The following is a 23,536-nucleotide window of genomic DNA, read 5'->3' as shown; positions in this document are numbered from 1 at the left end:
CTTAAAAAGAGATTGAAACGGACACCGGATGGATGAGGCCCCACAGACCTCATATGCTAGTCGATGACAGCTAATTGACAGTCCTTCACCTCGCGTGTCCCTGCAACATCCTCGTTGGCCTCCGCCAATTTCAAAGGCACCACCCCCGGTATAAAAGCGAATCTATTCCGTTAGTTTCCCACGCCCAGAAAAATATCGAAACGAGGACGAAAAATAGTAAGAATTACGGAAAAGCCCCCTCTCGAGTGTGTCTCCCTCTTCCGTTTCTCTCCGGCCTTCGTCTTCCTGCTTGCCCCCGTCCGCCAATTCCCTTCCCCACCCAAAACCTAGAGCAAGGCTGAATGGCCCTCGCCACGAGCTCGCGAGAGATTCTGCACCGCCGCCGGTGACTGCTGATCCGCCCGCCCCTGCCGCGCCCGGCGGCGCCCGGGGCCCTGTCACGGAGGAGGCGACGATATGGCTTCGAGGCAGCACAATGCGCAGTTCCACAAATCCAAGACGCTCGACAACAAATACGTGAGGATTCTCGCGCCTCCCGCCTCAGATCCGGGCGGAATTCGTGTTCTGTTGCTGCGAATTTTGGGGTTATCCTACTCTCACTCACTGCGCCTGCGCGGGCGCGTGTGCAGATGCTTGGAGATGAGATAGGGAAGGGGGCGTACGGCCGCGTATACAAGGCGCTTGACCTGGAGAATGGCGATTTCGTGGCCATCAAACAGGTCTCGCTGGAGAACATTCCGCAGGAGGATCTCAACATTATAATGGTGAGTTTTTTTTTAAACTTATCTTATTATCATGCACAGGAACTGACGAATTACGTGAAATGTGGTTTCGGGGGAGCTGTGGAGCTAACACACAACGGCTGCAGTGCAGCTATAATATGTAGTTTGAGCTATGCAGCTCGCCCTTTTGTAGTGTACTTTTTGCTGTGAGATTACATCCAAGGGCTAGGTTCTGCTAGCTTACTCACGTGAGTCGTAAGCAAGCTCCCTGTTTGGTAGGTTCAAACTTGGAATTACAGCAGAAGTCAAGGACACACGTTACTTGTGTTTTGGCATGTTAATTGGTCATGTAGCGAGTTGGTTATACGTTTGCTGATTGCGATCATATGGAACTTTTGACCTGTTAATTGTTTTATGTGTGGAAGATATGATACATATGGGTCCGTTTGGAAGACTGAATCGGTTCTGATTCTAGCAAAAAACTGTAGAATCCGTGCCAAACGCAGAAACGTTTCATGTTTGCTTCTTTGGAACCTGAAACGCCCGAAGGCTGGTTTCGCATGGATTCTACTATTGCTACTGTGTACTAATGATTGTAATTTTTTTAATTATAATTCTTTTCTAGTGCAACAAATTAAAATGGGTTGTATTGAAGTTTTTCTTCACCCACAAAAAGTTTAGAATTTTTTTGAAGCATAGTTCATTTATATGATTTTTTTATTATAAAATACTCTTTTAGGAATCCAAATCTAGGCTACCATCCAAACAGTTTTGTGATTCTGATTCTTCACCCGAAACGTTTCCGGAGAGAATCTGGATCTGAAACGTTTCTACGAGAATATGGATCCCTACCAAACGCACCCATAGTTCCACAAAACATTTGTAGTCTGATATTCTATTGGGATCTCATAAAAACATGACTCATGACATAAAGGAGCGCTACTCTAGGTCCATAATGCATTTTCTTGATACAATTGGCTTGATTATCGCAGAATTGTATTATTTCCAAATTTACTACCTATATGACATTTACCAAACGCACCCATAGTTCCACAAAACATTTGTAGTCTGATATTCTATTGGGATCTCATAAAAACATGACTCATGACATAAAGGAGCGCTACTCTAGGTCCATAATGCATTTTCTTGATACAATTGGCTTGATTATCGCAGAATTGTATTATTTCCAAATTTACTACCTATATGACATTTTGAACCTCTCCAACTTTCCTGCAATTGATGGGTTTGTCTTTTGGCTACATAACTACATATAAGTGGATTGACAGCAAATAAAAGCAATGTGTAGGCTGACACGTGGTTCATCCAAATCTAATCTATAGTTGTATAGGTATCGTGTAAATTGTTAATATCTAAAATAGAACTTTATGTGTTGGTGTTAATTTTGTGAATTGCTTGCTAAGTTAGTTCTCTTTCATCATTTTGATATTGGTTTCATGTATCACCTAACGCTTGAAGTTGATCTTGAAATCTATGTGTATGGCTTGTTAAATGTTGTCCTTTGGAGCATATCTGATGCATCTGTCCTGAGCTTGTGAAATAACAACTTTAGTTGTTTGTTTATTTACCATATGGACATACTGTTGGACTTACTTGGCCACATATGTTATCAAGGACCATAGGATGTATTTTAGAACACTGGGTTTAAGGAAGTAATACATTTTTTGCATTCTTATATAACCATCCCTATCACTTTCTTATATAGCTCTTGTTGAAACATTTCCCCCTCTTTTTGGTGAATATTACTGTTTTCTGCAATTGCTCTTGTATTCCTGCAGCCTAGGGTTCTAATTAATTGTCTTTGTGCATGTTTAACGATTCTGCACAATGCTCTTCATGGTTTGCTGGTATGGTTTATGCAGCAAGAGATCGACCTTTTGAAAGTAAGTTTTGTTGTTTTTATGTTATACAGCTATAATCACATCTCTATTATTTTTCCTGTTAACTTGCACAAATTGATTTCTGTTATATTCCTTGTAATCAGAATTTTTAGATCTTTTGCATGCTCTACTGGTGTGTAGGTAGGAGTTGCTGTAGCTTATTAAAATTCATAAAGATCACACCAAATTCTTGCTTCGGTCTAATATATATACTGTTATACACTTTGAGGTGCTTATATTTCATTCTTTGATCATCATACCTAGTCTCTCCCTAAACATGTATAATGTAAGAGGTAATAGAATCTGGAAATAGTAATTAGTGTGGTGGGAAAGCTAAAACTATTTATTCTTGCAGTTGGTTTTAGTAGCTTCTATTGTTTCTGAAATTGAAAGCAGGACCTTGATTGTTTTATGCACTTATGCGGGACTCCAAATCTTTTGTTTTTTTGTGCAGAATCTTAATCACAAAAATATTGTCAAGTATCTGGGATCACTGAAGACAAAGAGCCACCTCCATATTATTTTAGAGTAAGCATTGAAAATGTCTTCATAGTTGATACGAGGTAGGGGTATACAATATACATCTAGTGAATTTCGACATGGAAGTTCTAATACCATAGGGATAACTGCAGGTATGTGGAGAATGGCTCACTTGCCAATATTATCAAGCCAAACAAATTTGGACCTTTTCCTGAATCTTTGGTGGCTGTATACATTGCCCAGGTGCTTGTGGTGGTTACTGCAATACTAGTACTTTTCTCTTTTCTCCTTATTTCATCTGATTTTAGTTTTTATGTGACCAGGTGTTGGAAGGTCTTGTTTATCTGCATGAACAAGGTGTCATTCATAGAGATATCAAGGGCGCAAATATACTGACTACCAAAGAGGTTAATGGCTGTATATTATTTGCCCTTTTTTTCTTTGTTTCAATAATTGAATTTGGTAAAAAAAAATCTTGGAACACCTAGATCTGAATGTTGTAAAAAAAAAGGTGCAAGGACACTTATCTTGGAACTTGGAAGCAACCTTCTAATACCATAATTGGAAGCATAAAACCATGAAAACATGTAGTGACATGACTGATGCAGCGAAAAAAAAGAAACAAAGGGGCATCCTAGAGATAAAATCATAGACAAATAGTGGGCTAGCAGAGATTTTGTGAGCATGAATTGTTAATATGAAGTGTGTATCCCCCCTTAATTCTAAACTTGCAATAGAAACATAGCAGTAACACATTTTCTCTATATATCTTCATTTGTGTACCCTGCTTGTTTAGGGCCTTGTCAAACTTGCTGATTTTGGAGTTGCCACTAAATTGACTGAAGCTGACATCAACACTCATTCTGTGGTCGGCACTCCATACTGGATGGCGCCTGAGGTTGGCTATTGATTAACCATTTGTTGATACGATGTTTCTACTGAATTATTGTCCTCTATGCCACTTAGCATACTGGAGTAGTTTATTATCTTAATTTTGTGTGTCTTACTATTAAATGAGTTGAAGGTTGCCTGGTTCCATTGTTCTGTGGATGTAAAATCTGTAGAATCAACAAAGACTAATGCAACCATTAATTTAACATTAATTCATCAGGTTGAACACCCATTTCATAGAAAATATAGCAATGTCTGCTTATGTGGGGGACAAATTGATTAGAACTTGGGGAAGATGATCATGAGGCCAATAGAACTTATTTACACCAATGTGTTACATTGTTCTGGAATTCCTATATGTATTTTCAATATTTTGTGATCATGGTTTTGCAAATGCATGCCAGTGGCACCACAAAAGTATAGATTTCTAAAGGATGTGTAGCCCAAGATTGACTAAACATATCTAGTCTAGGCTGAAGAGTTTTACTTACATATTCAACTAGGACAACTGGACTGAGTTAATTTGCAAATTCATATCACTGACTTGTGTTTCTTACTCCGATGATATTAATTGCTATGATGGCTACTATGGCCTTTCATCTTTCACCATAAAAAAAATATATAATTGCATTTTAATACAGTCTAGGATTTGAGTTTCATTCATCATCTTATCAACACATGACTACATTAGGTCATCGAAATGTCCGGTGTTTGCGCTGCTTCTGATATCTGGAGTGTGGGTTGCACTGTAATTGAGTTGCTGACATGTGCCCCGCCATATTATGATCTCCAACCTATGCCTGCACTGTTCCGTATTGTTCAGGTTGGTTGCATACAGCTGTTTCGATCTATGTTCATCTTTGCAAGTTACTCTTTATTCTGCTATGTGAGTATACTATTTATTTTGTATAGGATGTGCATCCACCAATACCAGAAGGACTGTCGCCTGAGATTACCGATTTTCTCCGGCAATGTTTCCAAAAGGTTCTCTGTCGTAATGTTATTTGAGGACTTCAATTTGTATTTCTTTAGTTACATGGTCTGACTTTAAAAAAAAAAAAAAACTTTAGGATGCGATGCAAAGGCCTGATGCAAAGGCATTATTGATGCATCCATGGTTGCAAAACTCAAGACGAGCTTTGCCTGCTTCCCTTCGGCAACCTACTCCATTGAGGTATAAATGAGAGTTTCCCGTGATAGTGAATAGTTTGATGAACAGATATACAGTCTAGAAAAGTACAGACATCATTGACTTTTTCTTTTGCTTCATAATATATCACTAGATTGGATGTTCATTGATTATTTGAATCTTCTTTCCATTGAGAAGACTTAAATTCTCCTCCTGTCGGTACAATCAGGAACATCGACGGGGATGATGAAGGCTCAAGAGGTGATAATAGCTCGGGTTTATGCGGCACACCAGGAGATACTCAAACAACTATTGCTTCTAATGTTGACCAGGTAACACTAGCAGGGTTTTTTACACATCATGTTTAGCTCAGGGATTGATCCTCCCAAATCTTCTGCAGTGCACCCACTATATTCTTATCCTCTGAGGCTTGCCAATTAAAAATTATTTTTATTTATGCTGCTCTAGGAGAATGGGAAAAAAGAACCAATTATGGACTCTGCTGCGCAAAATAAATCTGAAGGGCTTCATGATGGAAATTTAAAACTTACTGAGGGCAGTAGTTCAAACAATGTGGTGCCTATGAAAGATAATGTGGTCCTTAATAAAGATCCGACACTAGTTTTACATGAGAAGTTACCGGTGGAATCTTCATCTGGAGGTGCTGATTTGAATGGCAAAGTAATGGCACATGAACTATTGCAAGGTGGTCTGCCAAGTAAGGTAGAGCTGGAGGATAAAGAAAGTTCAAGTGTTGAGGATGGTGATGTGTTCTCCTTTCAGGCTGGAAGACAGAATATTGACTTCCAAAAGGTGAGATCTTTGTGCATAGCATTTTGACTTGAAGAAATCTTCTGTTAGTTCCTTAATCAAGAACTGTAAGGAGTCACTATGACGCACATGTTTGTATTTTATATTTTTATATGCACTCTACATATGCTTTCTTAATTCTTAAACAACCACTTGTTGTACGAGTGGAAGTTGGAAAAGCTGAAATAAAATGTAGGTAGGAGGAAATATACTTGAACTGCCTTATGTGTGTGAAGGAACATAATGGGATTATGCACGGTCCATTCGATTTGAGTTAGGTTACAATCGATCGAATGATGCAGCCACTAGGCTGCCACTTTGGTAAATAATTTTCAAATTTAGCTGTTCACATGCAACTATGAAACCATCATAACGCACATCTCCCACCTCTCATTCGTGAATCAATCTTGTTGGTTACTTGTCAATTGGTCTATAATACTTTCACTAGGTGAATAGTTGGCAATATTTACTCATTATCAAGGTCTTGAATTTATTTTATTTTTATTGGAAGTTCTTTAAATTGCCCTTGAATGTATCCTGTCTTGACAGGTGGTTGAACCTTCAGTTATTGAGGGGCCGAAACAGCTTAGTAGATTTAGTGACAAACCTGAAGATGCCTCTTTGGAAGACTTATTTCCACCAATCGATAAACGGGGAGATAATGGGGCTGAACCTTCGACATCAACTACTGTCCAAGAACTTCAATATAATGGTGTACACAATGAATTCGCGAAGGGGCTCAATGCCAGGGTGGAGAAGCAAAAAGAAAATGATATCGAGTCCATGAATGGTGGAAAACTAATTGAATTTGCCATGCAACTAGAAAATATTGATGCGTCGGTACTGCACAACACTACTGTTGCTCTATCTATGTACCTTTGATATTTAAAATAGATGAATTTCTGTTTATTCTAGCTCTGATTTCGATGGTATTGGCCAATTTTATAGGGTTTTGGTGAACATATTCCTGGAGAGAGTCTTTTCCCCCTGCAGGTGTGCCATGTCTAACTTCTATTACCATGATGCATTCTACAACTTTGGTCTGTGTTTGTGCAAATTGATGTCAATACTTTGGCATATGTAATGATGTCCACTAGGCTGTAAGGTGCCTTCAGGGCTCAAGGCGTCACTGACGCCTTGCCAAAAGCAGTGAGAGGGAAGGAAGGAACAAGCGGGAAGGCAACCGCTGGTTCCAGTGCTTGTCGATATGGGAGGGGATGGGGGCAGCATGCAGGCTGCTGGAACCATGTAAAGAGCTTGCTTTTGGGTCAGTGATGCTTGTTGCTGCTCCCCTCGCTCTGTTCAGAATACCACTGGTAGTGTGCCCTTACGTAGCTGCTGCTGGCGCTTAATCGTGGTGGGTGCAATGTGTTAGGTGTATAACAAGGCATGGACTATCTCTTTGAGAGGAGGATGGGCTAGAGTACCTAGAAAGGGTGACGATCTGGATAGTCTAGGAAGGCAGTCTCTCCTCTTTTCTTGTGTTATTTTCCTTCTCTTGAAATGCTAATATGTGTATGGCGTCGTGTCACCTTAGCACCTTAAGTGCCTTGGCAATATGAGGGGGGTTGGTTTGCCATGCCTCGCCTTAAAACCTAAGAACGATGCTTTGGCAATGTTCTTGGCAAACCTTTACAATTCTATAAATGTACATGTTCTATATATGGCTCTGTCAGTTGTTCAATTCTGGTAATATGATTCTTGCAATTCTTGTGCAAAAGAATGCCCCTGTTGGTTGATTACATGATAAGTTTCTATTTGAAATATACGATACTTGCATTTGAAATGGACAGTATGTTGGATGGCTTATTTGCTGATAAACTTAACTGTTTACTGTCGTAAAAGAGATCGCCCCAAAACAATTAATTATTCCTACTCAGTACAGTGCATTTTTGTTTCATTTAGACTATGTCCTGCTAACCATACATTGCTTTCGTACAGTTCTAATTGCTAGGGTTTGACCTTGAAATACCTTTTGTTCTCTATTTTTGTAGTCTGTGGAATACAGCAAAATAGTAGCACAACTGAAACCAGGGGAAAGTGAAGATGTAATACTGTTGGCGTGCCAAAAGCTTCTATCAATCTTCAGTCACCGGCCTGAGCAAAAACAGATTTATATGACACAGAATGGTTTCCTCCCGCTGATGGAACTCCTTGAAATTCCTAAAAATCGTGTATGATGTTTCACTGTGGTTTTTGCAAACATTTTTTTCCTGGCTCTTTACACCGAATAGTTGGTTGTTTTGTTATTTATTTATTTATTTTTGCAGATTTTATTCTCAGTTCTGCAGCTTATCAACAACATTGTAAAAGATAGTACAGGCTTCCTGGAAAATGCTTGCCTTGTTGGCCTTGTAAGACTAATATTCCAGAGCAATTCATAACCTTCATGCTCTGTTGACTTTGTGGGAAAGATAGTTGATATTTAAAAGTTATCTGCAGATTCCAGTGGTGATGAATTTTGCAGAGCCAAATCGCCCAAAGGATGTTCGGGTGCAAGCATCCTTGTTTCTTCAGCAGCTTTGTCAAGCCAGGTCTTTTTCTTTCTCCGACATAGTTGATAGTTTCTGACATTTTTTAATAAAAGAGTGGAAGGGACAAATGTTTTGGTGTACTAATTTCCAGTTTCCATCTCCAGCACCTTGACATTGCAAATGTTCATTGCGTGCCAAGGGATCCCTGTTTTGGTAAGCTTTATGGAGCCTGACTATGCAAAATACAGGCAAGTCTGCTGGTTTAATTATTCCTACATATTTTTCCTCTGTATTAATTTGTTTTAAATGCTTGGATCTAACTAATATACTGGAAAATATTTTAAATTAGCAGGGATATGGTTCATCTTGCAATTGACGGCATTTGGCAGGTCTTCAAGCTCCAGCATTCAACTCCAAGAAATGACTTCTGCCGTATAGCGGCAAAAAATGGGATGCTTCCTAGGCTGGTGAATACACTACACAGCCTGAACGAAGCAACAAGATTTGCCTCAGTCTCAGGGTCAGGTGCTTCAGTAACACAGAATGGCTCAACCCCCCGACGAAGATCTGGCCAATTAGACCCTTCAGTTCTTGAAAGTTGCAAGGCACGGCTGGATCATCATCATTCATCTGGTTCTCTGCAATCTCTACAAGCAGATGCAGATAAGCACCATGTATTAATGGACTCCTCATCATCTCCTAGGTTCAGCGATAAAACCGGCAGTAACTTGGAGAGGAATGAGAACGACTTGGTTATTCGGCCACCGAGGCTTAGTGTTTCTGCCGGAAGGACATCTACAGACAGATCACCAAAGCACGTAGAACTAGTTTCAAATGGTCATAATAGCGGTCAAAATGACCAGGTCCGACCTCTACTGAGTTTATTGGAGAAAGAACCACCTTCTCGACATGTATCTGGACAACTTGATTATGTTCGCCACATATCTGGATTGGAAAGGCATGAAACCATTTTGCCACTATTACATTCATCGACAGAGAGGAAAACAAATGGTGAACTTGACTTAATGATGGATTTTGCTGGTACATTATTCTGTGCCCATTATTTCAGATGTTAGTCCTTAGCATATTGGTGCATCCTTCCATTGTGCATTCTGCTTTTCGCCTAAGTAGTTTGCTTTATGTTCTACTTTTCTCTCTTGAGTTTATATACTCTTTATCAAATGCTAACTTTTTCGGTTTTCGTTACACATGGACAAAGAAACCTAAAAATAGAATATTTCTATTCGAACCTTTCTTTACTCTTTATAAGTTTATATGCTATCATATACCACATTTGGTTATAGTTCTAACGTTTTATTATTGAGACTTCTTTATGTTATATATTTGTCTATTTGGTTTGCTTGTGGTTCCACTAAGTCCTTTTTCCCCAAATTAAGGTAGCTCCCCTATTAAAAGGAAGGAGTTCCTGGTTTCCAGTATTTGGATAAAACTAAAGAGAGTTACGGTATGACTATCCAGCACACTTTTGCATAATGTGATACACAAGTTAACGTGAAAGCACCTATGCTCTAGTAATCCAGTTACAGACCAAGTAAAAAGGAGAAACTCCTGGATTATAGATCTACAGTAGTTCAGGATCAGAGCTGACTGTTCACATCTCCTTAAAGTACTTGTGTACCTCGCTCAAGTTGGGTTTTCCAATATTCGAGTGTAGCATATGCTCTTTTTAGTGGTAAGGAGTGTGTCTACGAGTTTGCACACTTCCTGTTGGAGGGGTTCTGTTTTCGGACCAGTGCTTCCTCTCGTTCATACGAAGATGTGCAGCTCTCATGCGTATTTACTAAGTTTCTTTTGTGTAAATGACAAGTAATGTTGTACTTTATTGTAACACTCTAGCAGTCATTTGTGAACTGTAGAAACGATTTGGAGTACAGAAAGAATCATCCACTCCCTATTTGCAAAAGATGTGTAGCTTGTATTTATTTATGTGCAAATAGATTGGTTTTTGAATTTAATGCAGAGGTCTCTAGACATGGAAGGGAGAATGGCCATCTGGACTCTAGTATAAAAGCTTCAAATAGAGTTCATAGTATGAAATATGCACCTTCGGCAAGTGCCTCTAATGAAGGGGCATCAACTTCTGGAGCTGCATCGCAAACAGCATCTGGTGTGTTATCTGGATCAGGGGTGCTCAATTTAAGACCAGGGAGTACAACATCATCAGGCCCATTAGCTCAGATGTTCTCTTCCATGAGCGCAGATGTGGCACGTGAATATCTTGAGAAAGTAGCAGATCTTCTTTTGGAGTTTGCACAGGCAGACACCGTGGTAAAATCTCTGATGGCCAGCCAAAGCCTTCTTACAAGGCTTTTCCAGATGTTTAGCAAGATAGAACCTCCTATTCTCCTTAAGGTAAAAGTCTAAAACATTTAGTTTGTTCTGCTATGTACTTGTTCATGTGACTCAATTTCTTTGTGTTTGTGTTTGTTTGGTTATGGAACTATTTGTTCTTTTTGTGCAGATTCTTAGGTGCATTAATCATTTGTCGGGTGATCCTAATTGTCTTGAGACACTTCAACGCACAGATGCAATCAAACATCTGATACCGATTCTCGAGCTTCATGATGGACCTCTGGTTTATCAAATACATAGTGAGGTGCGCAGTGTTTTTTGTTAAAGACTTGCAACCAAGCATGATTACTAAGGAAAGAAATCCCACTAAGTAGCTTTTCAGGGCGTCATTTTCCTTTTTATATGGTGAAACATTTGGAGTCAATAGTTTTGAAAATTAAGTTATGGCCCATGTTCTATATCTGCTGGAGTTGGTCTACTACATACTCTCTTCGTTTCAAATTATAAGACGTTTTGGCTTTTCTAGCAATGTATATAGACATGGTGTATATGTATATCTAAGTGTATAGCAAAATCAATGTATCTAGAAAAGCCAAAACATCTTATAATTTGGAATGGAGGGAGTATTATTCAAAGGGTGCTGCGGGAGTGGGAGTGGGACTATGCCTAAACGAGTGAAGTAACAATACTATACTTCATTTGATGCCTTGTTATAGCAGTATGCAATACATATCACATACTCATAGTTGGAGTAGCAAAACATCTTACTTATTGCTTAGAGTGAGAAAACTGTAGACAGCAGAACAGCATTGTCTACAAGATGACATGTGCTTGTAGCTGTGTTCTTTTTTTTTGTACCTTTTTAGTTGAAATCTGATGCTATTAAATGCTAACTAATTTCTCAGCAGATAATTTGCCTTCTGTTGCGCTATTTTCTGAGCACATAATTGACTACCTCTGCCTTTCTGCCTCTAGGTCCTCAATGCTTTGTTCAACCTTTGCAAGATTAATAAAAGAAGACAGGAACAAGCAGCTGAAAATGGAATCATCCCTCACTTGATGAATTTTGTCATGTCAGACTCACCTCTGAGGCAATATGCCCTGCCTTTGCTGTGTGATATGGCTCATGCTTCTCGCAACTCCAGAGAGCAGTTGAGGGTTCATGGAGGGTTAGATGTGTACTTAAATCTGTTGGAGGATGATGCATGGGCATGCACGGCATTAGATTCTATTGCTGTTTGTTTGGCTCATGATAATGATCACAGAAAAGTAGAACAGGCACTGTTGAAAAAAGAGGCCATTCAGAAATTAGTGAAGTTCTTCCAAGACTGCCCAGAACAGTATTTTGTCCATACATTGGACGCTTTCTTGAAGATAATCACGTAAGTGTATAAGGCATATTTCCTGATTAGTTGCAATCATGCTGCAGATTACTGATCTGTACATTGTATACATGTTTTTGGCAGGAAATCTTCTAGGCTAAATACAGCAATGGCCACCAATGGTTTGACAACATTGCTCATTGCAAGACTTGACCATCGAGAAGCTATTGCCCGCTTGACTCTGCTGAAACTCATAAAGGTTTGATGCCTAGCCTTAGCTGGATAGTCCTGGATTTTAGGACGCTCACTGTGAATGAAATGATTCTTGTAGTTTGTAGAGTTTCAACTTTGTGGTTTATGTATTTTTCCAGGTTGTCTATGAGCACCATCCTCGACCAAAGCAGCTCATAGTAGAGAATGACCTCCCTCAGAAGCTGCAGAACCTCATTGAAGAACGCAGGGATGGACAACGGGGCGGCCAACAGGTGTTGGTCAAACAAATGGCCACCTCATTGCTGAAAGCGCTGCACATCAATACAGTATTGTGATTTTAGTGGGTCATGTGTTTTCCTCTCAAGTTGTATATGTTTGCCCTAGAGGAAAAGGTGTCTTTCTTTTTGCCTCCTTTTCTGCTGTGGTGATTTCGCATGAGCACCAGACTCCCTTGTTGTACCTGATCCCCCTTTTTTCTGGAGAAAGGTTCAACGTTTAGGTGCAGGATAAAATGAGCTTTCTATCCTTAAGGGTTGTTTATATTTAGCGTATGTTAGTGAAGAAATTGTAAATTAGACATCTAATTAAAAATACAAAACCCATGTTGACATTTTGTTTTATGTTAGTAAATTTTGCAAGATACTTCTGGGTGTGCTGCAATTGGTCTTAAGAAATATATTTGGTATACAGCGCTTTCTTGCACTAAAGATAAATGGCTGATATTGTGGATCCACAAAGCACAGATTTTGATAGCGGCTGCCCAGAGGTTGCGTTAAGCTGAGCTGGTGTCCAGCCTCTTAGCAGAGTCCCGTTTAACAAGATGCAAGAAAACATCACAGGTTCTTTTCATGCATTACATTACATAATTCTTAAGCGTATACAATGAGATGCTCAACTACTAATGCCAAATTCACGGCTTACAGGACTGTTGTTTATTTCAGCTTCAAGAGTTCCATAAGGAGAATTTAAAACTGAAAAACAAGTATTCCAAACAATTATAGATGCTTTGTAGGTAACACGCAAACATCTATGCATTCTGAGCTCCATGTGCTTTCCAGAGGTTGTTCCATTCCACCATGGCATCGGCTGCTTTGGTGAAGATTGCATTCTTGGGTCCTAGCTTCTCACGGACAATTCCAGCTAGCTCCTTAACACAATCGTCAACAGTAACTGCAGTCCTCGATAGCTTGAGCGACTGGAAGAATGGAAGAACATCATCCATGATTTTTACGCCTTCCCAATCTTTCAAGCTCTCCAGAGCTTTACCTGCTTCTGCATCACTTCTCATCACATAAGGCAGTCCAGTCTTCACACCATACCCCAAGCTGTCGCAAACTACTTTAGCACATAAGCCATTCCATATGTCTTCAAGGGTATCCCATCTGTGCTTCCCTTCATTTCGGAGACGCAGGCCTGGGAACATAGCAGGCCCCAGCACATCGCGGTTGAATGCAACATTTATCCCACTCACAGGCAGCATCGCACCAAGCGGAACTGTCATCACAGCATCCACATAGGTTGTGTTTCGTTGATTTCTCTTCACAACATGAGTCATTGGGTCGTAGTCAGCATTATGCATCCACAAACCACATGAGAGCATGCACTCAACCCCCTCACGCAGGCTGAATGGGTAACCACGGACAAAGTCAGCACCTTTCCTGTATGGATCATAGAGTGTGTTGAAAAAGAAAGGTGTAGCAGGTGTTTTCAGATTGGCCATGTGCTGTGCAACAACATCAACAGTCGACCCAGCAGTGTCCTTCGCTGGGAGGCAATTGTCATCAATTGAAATCACATACTTCTTGCGTGAGACAAGATACCCAAAGTAACGGCATGAGTGACCAGAGAAGTTTATGGATGAGGCACCAAGCACCCCATTAATATCTGACTTGGTGTAAACCTTGAGATCAAAACCTGTAGGGATTTGAAGATCCTCTGTCATGTCTGGATCTTTGACAACAATGATGTGGAAACGAGAGAAAAATGGCAGCCATGCCTCAAAGAAAGTGGTCAGGTTGGGCTGGAGTGCCGCAATCACAATGTCAACCTCACTATCTTGAATTTCCAAAGGCATCTTCTCAGGTAATCAAAGTGATCTAAGCAGCAGCAGGTCTAGAACCTCTCAGAGCACCCTGCAGACAAGCAGATGCCATGTCAACACAAAAGCTGATGTGAGCATAATAACTGAATGAACAAAGGGTAATATGGTGTAAACATACTTGTGGGAAGGACTGGTACGAGTGGCTGCTTAATGTTGAGCAACTGAACAGCCAAGATGATCTCCTCACAGCCGGTTGCTAGAAACAACTTGAGAACTTTCTCTGTCAGCTTACCAGCATTGAGGGTTCTCTGCAATAAAAATGCAAGAGCACATTACAAAACATATTCTATGTGTGTAAATATTGAATCGCTCGTAACATAAGAGGACATCAGTCCGCACACTCCTGTGAGGCTGTGATATGATTTCACCTACATCATCATAACTAGAAAATGATAAATGATTCCCAAATTCCAAATGTGTGGGTTCAGAAACCGAATTGTGACACTACTGTTTGCAAGGCTGTGGGCTTATGGAGTGCCTCATTATGACCATCATTAAAGCATCCCATACTGGTTCCGCACACCTTGTCAACTCGATCATGACTGATTAACCAATAAATCCAATTCATGACTGATTTACCATAAATCCAATTCTTTTTAGGTAGCATTAACAAGATCAACTAAATCAATGCAGTATCAAACAGGGAAACACAATTAAAACTGCTGACACATCACCGCATTTGACAACTTTTAGCAAAGCGTGAGATCCCATAACAACTGATCGTAACCCTGGCTCGCCCCCTCCTACAATTCCACAAGTTCTATCAAACGTGCACGCGGCACAGCATGTAACTAGAATGGATGAGGCAGCATATATAACCACTGAACAGCGGACAAGCGAAGCCCAGCCCACCATGATCAATCCGAAACTACTAATTCCACATCGCAAAATGTGCCCAAACCGAAACCACGCACGCGGACGTGTAGCCTTGGCACCAGTACAGGAACAGGATCAACCAGTAGTGGGGACAGATTCGAGAGGGGCGCAGGGCGCGGCGGGGTACCTACACGGAAGAGGTCGATGACGAGGTGGTCGGGGAGGTGGGAGAGGTCGGCGATGTGGGCGATGCGGAGGAGCGCGGAGTCGAGGGTGAGGGAGAGCAGCGAGGGCGGTCGCATCGGCCCAGATCTGGATCTCGAGCGCCCTTTTATAGCAACTCTCCCCTCGAAGCAAAGGCGTCTCCCCCTCGCGGCCGTGCCACGCCACGTTGCTGCCCTCGATCCTCGCCCCCCGCACTGCTCCCCACGCCCGCTTCGTGCTGCGTTTGCCAGCAGGGCAGCGTAGGAGTAGAGCCCGGCCGAGCCGAAGGCCAGGGAGGCCGAGGAGGCCGAATTTTTTACTATTTGGTCCTTTTTTTTTTTTTTTTTGGAAAGTTTCTCTCAAATAAATCTCTGACGTAAAGAATTCCAGAAATGGACCCTTGGCTCGACGCCAGAGTGACTGACGCCGAGCTCGGCGCCACGGTCACTGGCGTCGAGGTCCTGGGCACGGAAAAATGGTCTGCCAGTGACTGGCGCCGAGCTCGGCGCCATAGTGAATGACGCCGAGATACCTGTATTTAACCCAGCCTGCACTTCTTCCCCGAGCGTTCTTCCTCTTATTTTTTTATTTTTCTCGGGTTTTTTTCTCGTCACTTCACCCTACCTCACAATCACCGGCAACTTAGAATTTTGGCTAAGTCCCTAAATTTACCGTGAGATGGATATATAAATTTACCGTGAGATGGATATAATTTTATATATCTATCTCACGGTAAAATTAGGGTGTTTAATGTGCTTGCTAACCATCGGCCTCACCAAACGTAGGCCTCCAAAGGGCAATGTCAACCCTTCTGTTCTACTCGCGCATCAATCGACCCAATCGACCATTCTGTTCTGCTTGCTAACCATACGTTTGGTAAATTTAGGGACTTAGCCAAAATTTTATATATCCATCTCACGGTAAATTTAGGGACTTAGCTAAAATTCTAAGTTGCCGGTGATTATGAGGTAGGGTGAAGTGGCGAGAAAAAACCCAAGACGGAGGAGAAATAAGAGGAAGAGCACTCGGAGAAGAAGTGCAGGCTGGGTTAAATGCAGGTGTCTCGGCGCCATTCACTATGACGCCGAGCTCGGCGCCAGTCACTCTGGCGCCGAGCCCCTGGTAGGCCATTTTCCCGTGCCCAGGACCTCGGCGCCAGTGACCGTGGCGCCGAGCTCGGCGCCAGTCACTCTGGCGCTGAGCCAAGGGTCCATTTCTGGAATTCTTTCCGTCAGGGGTCTATTTGAGAGAAACTTTCGAAAAAAGAACCAAATAGTAAAAAATTCGGCCGAGGAGGCGACGACCGCGACCCGTGCACCTATCGGCGACTTTTCACGGCGTTTTCCCCGTCTCCCCCTCGTTTTCCCACGGTTTTCTGCCTTCCCCTTGTCGGTACGCTTTGCCTTCGTGATCCGAAGAGTGGTCACTTTTGTGTGATGGGTGGCTAAAAATCACATCAATTTTGTATTTCTCGAGTGATATGATTTTCTTAAATCACATGATTTATATGATGATAGTAAGGTTCTATCTGTATTAGTTGATTACTAAACTCCAGGCCACTTTAGCATATTTTGTGAATGCTAAATTTTAAACATCACTTTAGATCACTTGCAGACTTACAAGTTAGAGGTAACTCGCATATATCAATGATATAGAGTTCGATTCCAAGACGTATTAGGATCCTGTTTTTTAATTCCTACTAAACTACCCTCGCACCCTCCGTGTTACGTAGTTTACCTGTACTTATATGAGTTTATAAACAATTCGTGTTACCTATGCAAGTTTACGCAACTCTGCGTCTAGTGGTGATACGAGTTAGATGGATGCTTTTGCTTTGTCGTGTGGATTAGCCTTTTTCCTTTTCTTTTTTTTTCTTTTTTTGTTGAGGAAAGTGGATCAGTCTTTTCCGTGTGACGGTGTGAGGTAAGACTGGGATGGGCCGATATAGGCCCATTTTGTGGTCCACTTCGGGCGCAGCATGCAACGCGGCCGATTGGTGGCCACTCACTCGGACGGTCGACGCGCGGCGGTATGGCCCGATTGGTGTCCGGCTGCGAACGGCCCACGCCAAGTGCATCAGCCCAGGGCTGGCCCGGCACGCGCTAGACATCAAGGCAGGCGCATAGCTCTGTTTCGACCTCACAGCGTCGTCCTCTGCTTCTCAAGCGCCCGAGCCGCGCGCCGCCGAACCCGCCGCCTCCCCCAGCCTCCGGACACACCGGAGCACGCCAGCCAGCCACACCACGACACGGCGGCACCGGAGGAACCCCTCCTTCTTGGTCGTAGCCGCCGTGGCCTCCCTCCCCCAATCCCTTCCGGTGTTGGATTGAGGGTGGAGCGGAGATCCGCCACGGCCTGGATTGATCTCTGGTTGGTAAGGAACCCTAGCTTGCTTGGGTGGATTCTTCTGAGCGCGAATTCGATTCCGTGATGTGTTTAAAATGCTCTGGGCATTCGAATCAAAATATTCCATTGTCAGCATCGAGAAAATTGCTATTATAGGACATGAAACAATGGGCTTCGCTATTATAGGACTTCAATTGTCGACTTCGCTAAAACGACATTTGAAACGTTGGTACTTTGTTTTACATGACATTTGGTCCTTTTAATCACTTTTCTCATTTCAAATATATGTATTTTGTCATGGGATGACCGTATTGCCCTTAAGTCATATTCACGTAAGAGTGGGCAGGCAGGTGCGTGGGCTGCCTGGCTGCTGCCGCCGTCGCCTGGCCTAGGCAGGCTGGCAGGCTTGCCGCCGCCTAGGCAGGCTGGCTGGCACGCTTGCCGCCGCCGCCGGGGTATGTCACACATTATTAAAATTCACAAAAATACAGTAAAATTCACGTGCCTGAACCTTGATTGCTTCTGTTGGGTTTCAACTCTAGCCTACCCCAACTTGTTTGGGACTTAAAGGCTTTGTTGTTGTTGTTGTACAGTAAAAATTCCCAGAAAATTAGAGTAAAATTCTGTCCCTATCGCAGATTTCTACAAGATCTCGGTTTCATGGCAAGAAAGGGTAAGCAGTGCAGCGATCTTGTAGAAATCTGCGATAGGGACATAATTTTATTGTAATTTTCTGGGAATTTTTACTGTATTTTTGTGAATTTTAATAATGTGTGACATACCCCGGCGGCGGCGGCAAGCGTGCCAGCCAACTTGCCCAGGCGGCGGCGGCGGCAAGCCTGCCAACCAGCCAGGCCAGGCGGCGGCGGCAGCAGCCAGGCAACCCACGCACCTGCCTGCCCACTCTTAGGTGAATATGACTGAAGGGCAATACGGTCATCCCATGACAAAATACATGTATTTGAAATAAGAAAAGTGATTAAAAAGACCAAATGTCATGTAAAACAAAGTGCCAACGTTTTAAATATCGTTTTAGCGAAGTCGACGATTGAAGTCCTATAATAACGAAGCCCATTATTTCGCGTCCTATAATAACAATTTTCTCGTCAGCATCAGTTAGTAGGGGATTTTGCTGCTGCGTAGTGCAGCGCTTATCTAATCCATCCATCGATGCTTTGATTAGGCCCTTCCTCCTACGCACGATCGAGCCCAGTCAAGTCGACGCCATAGAGAACTTGGGATTCTAAGGTGCTGGTGCAGCTTCTTCTCGCAGAAGATTAACCCCATGCCCCTCGCTAAGCCCACCCCTGTGATCCCGCCGTGACGCATCATCCTCAGGAGAAACGCCATGATGTCAAGGTCAGATCTTCGGCTGTTATTATCCTATAGAGTTTATTACATTCTATATTTCTATGCTAGTTAGTGTGATGCCCTGGTGCTGATTGCCCAATGCTGAAGTGTAAGTTGCTCCCCTGTGACATCCAGGTTTGCCCACTTAGGGAAGAGCAGAAAACTTGCTCAAGCCCTTTTGGTCTCCTCAAAACCCAACACTGCTACTGGCCAAAACATTACCTCAAGCTTTGCCTTTGGTTTGGGTTATTCCAGCAGGGCCTTTTTGCATGGGAGGGTTCATAATGGTCCAAGCACCTCCTACATGTTGGGAAGAGCAAATGATGGCTTACACTGGAGCACTGGTGTGAGGAAGTTCTCAATTCTTTCGTCTTGTAGCCAGAATGCATTTCAGAGTCAACTTGCTTGGAAGCGACTTGTGGCAATGGGTTCTCGTGCACCAAAAACATCTCCATTTTTGAGTAGGGTTGCTTGTGCCATTGTCTTGGCTGTGAGTAGGTCTAATATAGCTCCTTACCTCGTTGCTTTCATTGCGGGAGAGGTAATGCTAGCTCAGAAGACATCTGCAGATGGTGAATACTACCCTATACGTGAGCGAGCTCAGGATGGCCGTATTTACGTTACCTCTCTAATATATTCGGCAGTAGAGCTGGTTATTATAATCTTCAGATCAATATATTTGGCATTGCTGTTCACTCCGAGTATACTGATGGCCCCATTTGCAGAGACTCTTGGCAGTAAGTATAGGAAAACATGGCTTCGGCTTGTCCATCATACTTTGGAGCTTGCCGGTCCTGCGTTTATCAAATGGGGGCAATGGGCTGCAACACGCCCTGATCTGTTTCCAAGTGACCTTTGTACTGAATTGTCAAAGCTGCACACAAAAGCACCAGCTCACAGCTTTAAGTATACCAAGAAAACTGTTGAGAAAGCTTTTGGTCGAAAGCTATCAGACATTTTTGAGAATTTTGAAGAGAACCCTGTTGCATCTGGAAGTGTTGCTCAAGTGCATCGGGCTGTTTTACGATTCCGGTATCCCAATCAGCAGACAAAACGTGTAACAGTTGCAGTAAAAGTAAGACATCCTGGTGTAGGAGACTCGATAAGAAGGGATTTCAATATCATCAATGCAGTAGCAAAAATTTCTAGATATATCCCCACGCTGAATTGGTTGCGCTTGGATGAGAGTGTACAACAGTTTGCTGTCTTCATGATGTCTCAAGTTGACCTTGCAAGGGAAGCTGCTCACCTGAGCCGGTTTATCTACAACTTCCGAAGGTGGAAGGATGTATCTTTCCCAAGACCTCTTTATCCACTTGTTCATCCTGCTGTTTTGGTCGAGACTTACGAGCATGGGGAGAGTGTATCACACTATGTTGATGACCTTGAGGGACATGATCGAATTAAAAGTGCTCTGGCCCATATTGGCACTCATGCTCTCTTGAAAATGCTACTGGTAATGTATTTTTAGACATCGTAGCATCCTCATTCAGTATATATGACTACCTAATTTGAACAACTGAAGAAATTAGTACTATGTGAAATCTGGATTATATGTTGTAAAGTTTGAAGAGACTTCAATATTTTATTTATGCATCAAAATGACACTTTTTGCTGCTTTGTCCTGGAAAATAATTGCTATAAGAGATTACTAATTCTGGATTCAAGATTGTGAGCCCACCGATAAAATTTCTGAAGCAAACATATCTATTGCAGGCTTTTCAGCATAGTTATTCATAGGTATATTTTTTTACTTTTTTAGAGCTTGTATTTACAGCTAACATTTTTGGTCATTTTGTGTCCTTTTACAGGTTGATAATTTCGTCCATGCAGATATGCACCCAGGAAATATTTTAGTCCGTGTTGTACAACCAAAGAACTCAAATAGCACCCTTATAAAGTCAAGGCCACATGTAGTCTTCCTGGATGTAGGAATGACTGCTGAACTTTCAAGCAATGACCGTGTGAATTTACTCGAGTTCTTCAAGGCTGTTGCTCGCCGAGATGGTCGTACAGCTGCAGAAAGTACTCTAAAGTTGTCAAAACAACAGAATTGCCCAAATCCAAGAGCTTTTATTGAGGTAATTTATCGCTACCTTACAACTAGTCTTTTCATTGGTGATAGAAACTTGGATTTTATTGGCGAGGATTCTCTCTCCTTTTCCATGATAAAACAGGCCATACTACTGTAATTGGTGGCCTGTAGCATTTACCTTCAATTTCACAAAATGTATCTGCACAATATAGATTACCAGCAGAAACTGGAGATGATAATTTTTCTTTGAATTTATAGGTTGCTACGACTTGGTTTAGGGTCAGGAAAGTGCCAATTTGGTGCTTCCTCTGTTTTGTTACGTATGTTTATTTTCTTGGACTGGATAGTACTGTTGTTCTCAATGTAACTCCAATTTTGTCCACACTCAAACTCCTTTATTGATGCTATGAAAGAGGTTCAGCGGTCAGAGTCATTAATGGGCGAACATTTGGTCCAATCTCATTAGCCGTGTTGTATATTTGCCTATTTGTTGTCTCCTTGATCTGTAATCTGTTCCTGCAATGGGAATGGTCTCATTACAAAAGAGGGAATATTATCAGAGGTGGTGTCACAAAGCCTGAGATTCTAGGAAAATTATAATAATAAAAAAATTGAAGCTGATTCATTGATTTCTGATGCTGTGTGGACATGCGGTAGTCTCTGATGCATGCACATTTGGTCTGGTATGTGGCCTTATGCTGCCACAGAAATTATATTCTACCCTTAAAGTTTGTCAGTAAAATATCATATTTGGATGGACAAATTTGATGGTAAAAAGTGACACCCTAGATGCACTATAATGTGCCAGAACTCAATGTTGGATACTCTTTCCTATGTATTTTTGTGCAATCTCATCAGTGAACAGTAACTCTTCTCTTTTGATGAAAATGGCTATTGCAAATGATAGTTGTGTTAATTTATTTTTATGAGTGTGATTGTTGAGAATTCGTAACTTAATTTATGCTACAGGAAGTTGAACGATCATTCTCTTTTTGGGGCACTGCTGAAGGTGATACTGTCCACCCAGCTGAGTGTATGCACCAGCTGCTTGAGCAAGTTCGACGTCACAAAGTGAATATCGATGGCAATGTTTGTACTGTCATGGTGACTACATTAGTTCTTGAGGTGACTTACATGACTTGTTTTTACTTCACCAAATTTTACTCTCAGATTACTCTTTTTTTATTTGGAGAGCTTTAAGCCAACTTAGCCATGTTTGTGTTATAAACTCTGCATTGTTTTTGCAATTTTGATTCTACACATCTTGCTCCTCCTGTAGTTCTTTTATTTGTCTAATTTCCAGCTAAGATGATGCGTTCATTCGTAAGCAGATAGGATTCCACAATGTGGCTATGTAAACTGCTTTACGTTATTGTCTATTTGTGTATTACACCTTTGTCTCTTAATTGCAAGAATACCTTTCGTAGGCATTCCTTTTCCGTTTGTGATTCTTCAATTCTTTTCATTTTTATCACAGGGCTGGCAACGCAAGTTGGATCCAGATTATAATGTTATGAAGACACTACAAACTTTACTTTTCAAGGAAGACTGGGCAAAGTCTCTTCAATACACGATCCAAGGGCTCATGGCGCCTTAGGGTCTGTGCTGCAATCCTCTCGAAAGTTTTGATCTGGTTTGTGTTTGGCTAGAGGATCCTCTGCTCTCACCATCACGTTTCTTTTCTTTTCTACTTTATTTGCTCTTAGATTATACAGTTCTCTGTACCCGTCCTGGCCTTGTGCTGCTAAAGCAGCCTTGATGATAAAGTAATAATAGCAGCAAATTTTCAGAAGCTACCAGAGTACTATGCTGTAGAGTGCATTGCCCTGTACTATCTTCGTATATGTTCTTAATGGGCCAAAGGATTGGGTCCTTTTTTCCTCCTCCCAACACCTTTGACAATAGCTCTTAGATGATGTAGCAAAAGGCGTTTTGTTCTGATGATCTTTTTGTAACTGGAGAGATTGTATAAGTGAACAAGAGTTGCTTATGTACACACAAAGATACTGTTAATCGCTCGAAGAAACCTACTTCTCAACTGACAATTCCCAGGATTAACGTCCATAAAAGGCTCCCATTTTTTTTTCTTGTTTTACATGTATTAGTGACGCAGAATGCCTGAAATTTGAATGTGGTTGCTCTTATATGTTAATAGGTCTAAACTTGTAACATGAAACGTGCACTCCTCAATGGTCTGCCCTTCACAGTGACGCTTCTGCTTCGTGTGTGCGTGTGTGCCTATTCAAGTCTGGATATCTGTTGCTGAGTCTAACCCCTGCACTGCACTGCTAGCGGCTGCACGAGGTGACAGGGACAACAGCTCTAGCTAGCTGGTCCCAGTAGCCTCCGGATTTTAGACCCGGTGCCTGGGTCAACTAACGAGCAGATAGAGAATGCAGGAGGAGAAAAGGCATACACACATTCCTGATTCC

At 41.9% G+C, this 23,536-nt stretch overlaps 3 protein-coding genes across 4 annotated transcripts; 2 read left to right on the top strand and 1 right to left on the bottom strand.

Moving 5' to 3' along the window:
- The first annotated feature begins 204 nt into the window (after positions 1 to 204).
- LOC136497849 (MAP3K epsilon protein kinase 1-like) lies at positions 205 to 12,894 on the top strand. The gene is made up of 24 exons (XM_066493723.1): positions 205 to 516; positions 630 to 764; positions 2,603 to 2,623; positions 3,075 to 3,148; positions 3,253 to 3,343; positions 3,424 to 3,507; positions 3,897 to 3,998; positions 4,683 to 4,814; positions 4,904 to 4,975; positions 5,062 to 5,165; positions 5,350 to 5,452; positions 5,589 to 5,933; positions 6,480 to 6,770; positions 6,879 to 6,923; positions 7,925 to 8,104; positions 8,201 to 8,284; positions 8,373 to 8,464; positions 8,569 to 8,652; positions 8,757 to 9,445; positions 10,386 to 10,777; positions 10,887 to 11,021; positions 11,693 to 12,099; positions 12,184 to 12,298; positions 12,411 to 12,894. Exons 1-24 carry the CDS (start codon positions 457 to 459, stop codon positions 12,585 to 12,587), a joined length of 4,014 nt encoding a protein of 1,337 aa, XP_066349820.1. The 5' UTR covers positions 205 to 456; the 3' UTR covers positions 12,588 to 12,894.
- A 179-nt stretch (positions 12,895 to 13,073) lies between these two features.
- On the bottom strand, positions 13,074 to 15,675 carry LOC136496666 (probable inactive UDP-arabinopyranose mutase 2). Of its 2 annotated transcripts, none has more exons than XM_066492396.1 (3): positions 15,361 to 15,675; positions 14,468 to 14,601; positions 13,074 to 14,315 (listed from the first exon to the last, which is right to left on the bottom strand). In XM_066492396.1, exons 1-3 carry the CDS (start codon positions 15,469 to 15,471, stop codon positions 13,280 to 13,282), a joined length of 1,281 nt encoding a protein of 426 aa, XP_066348493.1. In that variant the 5' UTR covers positions 15,472 to 15,675; the 3' UTR covers positions 13,074 to 13,279. The 2 variants fall into 2 exon arrangements, with proteins under 2 accessions (XP_066348493.1, XP_066348492.1); XM_066492395.1 differs by having other exon boundaries at positions 13,074 to 14,384; positions 14,472 to 14,601; positions 15,357 to 15,672.
- Positions 15,676 to 17,476: 1,801 nt separating this feature from the next.
- LOC136496476 (uncharacterized) lies at positions 17,477 to 23,161 on the top strand. The gene is made up of 6 exons (XM_066492165.1): positions 17,477 to 17,747; positions 18,903 to 19,078; positions 19,205 to 20,525; positions 20,881 to 21,150; positions 22,074 to 22,229; positions 22,582 to 23,161. Exons 2-6 carry the CDS (start codon positions 19,068 to 19,070, stop codon positions 22,699 to 22,701), a joined length of 1,878 nt encoding a protein of 625 aa, XP_066348262.1. The 5' UTR covers positions 17,477 to 17,747; positions 18,903 to 19,067; the 3' UTR covers positions 22,702 to 23,161.
- Positions 23,162 to 23,536: the final 375 nt, after the last annotated feature.

Source organism: Miscanthus floridulus, chromosome 12, assembly GCF_019320115.1.
Source record: "Miscanthus floridulus cultivar M001 chromosome 12, ASM1932011v1, whole genome shotgun sequence".
In the NCBI taxonomy this organism is placed as follows: Eukaryota; Viridiplantae; Streptophyta; class Magnoliopsida; order Poales; family Poaceae; genus Miscanthus; species Miscanthus floridulus.
Note: the sequence above shows the minus strand (reverse complement) of the source record. Positions and strands in the feature narration are given on the sequence as shown.

Excerpts from the sequence above, each read along its gene's own strand:
- LOC136497849 (XM_066493723.1), top strand. The coding sequence starts at position 457 with ATGGCTTCGAGGCAGCACAATGCGCAGTTCCACAAATCCAAGACGCTC. Across the intron at positions 5,166-5,349 it reads CGGCAACCTACTCCATTGAG|GAACATCGACGGGGATGATG; the intron begins GTATAAATGAGA and ends CGGTACAATCAG. Across the intron at positions 9,446-10,385 it reads CTTAATGATGGATTTTGCTG|AGGTCTCTAGACATGGAAGG; the intron begins GTACATTATTCT and ends AATTTAATGCAG.
- LOC136496666 (XM_066492396.1), bottom strand. The coding sequence starts at position 15,471 with ATGCGACCGCCCTCGCTGCTCTCCCTCACCCTCGACTCCGCGCTCCTC. Across the intron at positions 14,602-15,360 it reads TCGTCATCGACCTCTTCCGT|AGAACCCTCAATGCTGGTAA; the intron begins GTAGGTACCCCG and ends TTTTTATTGCAG. Across the intron at positions 14,316-14,467 it reads CCAGTCCTTCCCACAAGTAT|AATTCAAGATAGTGAGGTTG; the intron begins GTTTACACCATA and ends GATGCCTTTGGA.
- LOC136496476 (XM_066492165.1), top strand. Across the intron at positions 21,151-22,073 it reads ATCCAAGAGCTTTTATTGAG|GAAGTTGAACGATCATTCTC; the intron begins GTAATTTATCGC and ends TTTATGCTACAG. Across the intron at positions 22,230-22,581 it reads TGACTACATTAGTTCTTGAG|GGCTGGCAACGCAAGTTGGA; the intron begins GTGACTTACATG and ends TTTTTATCACAG.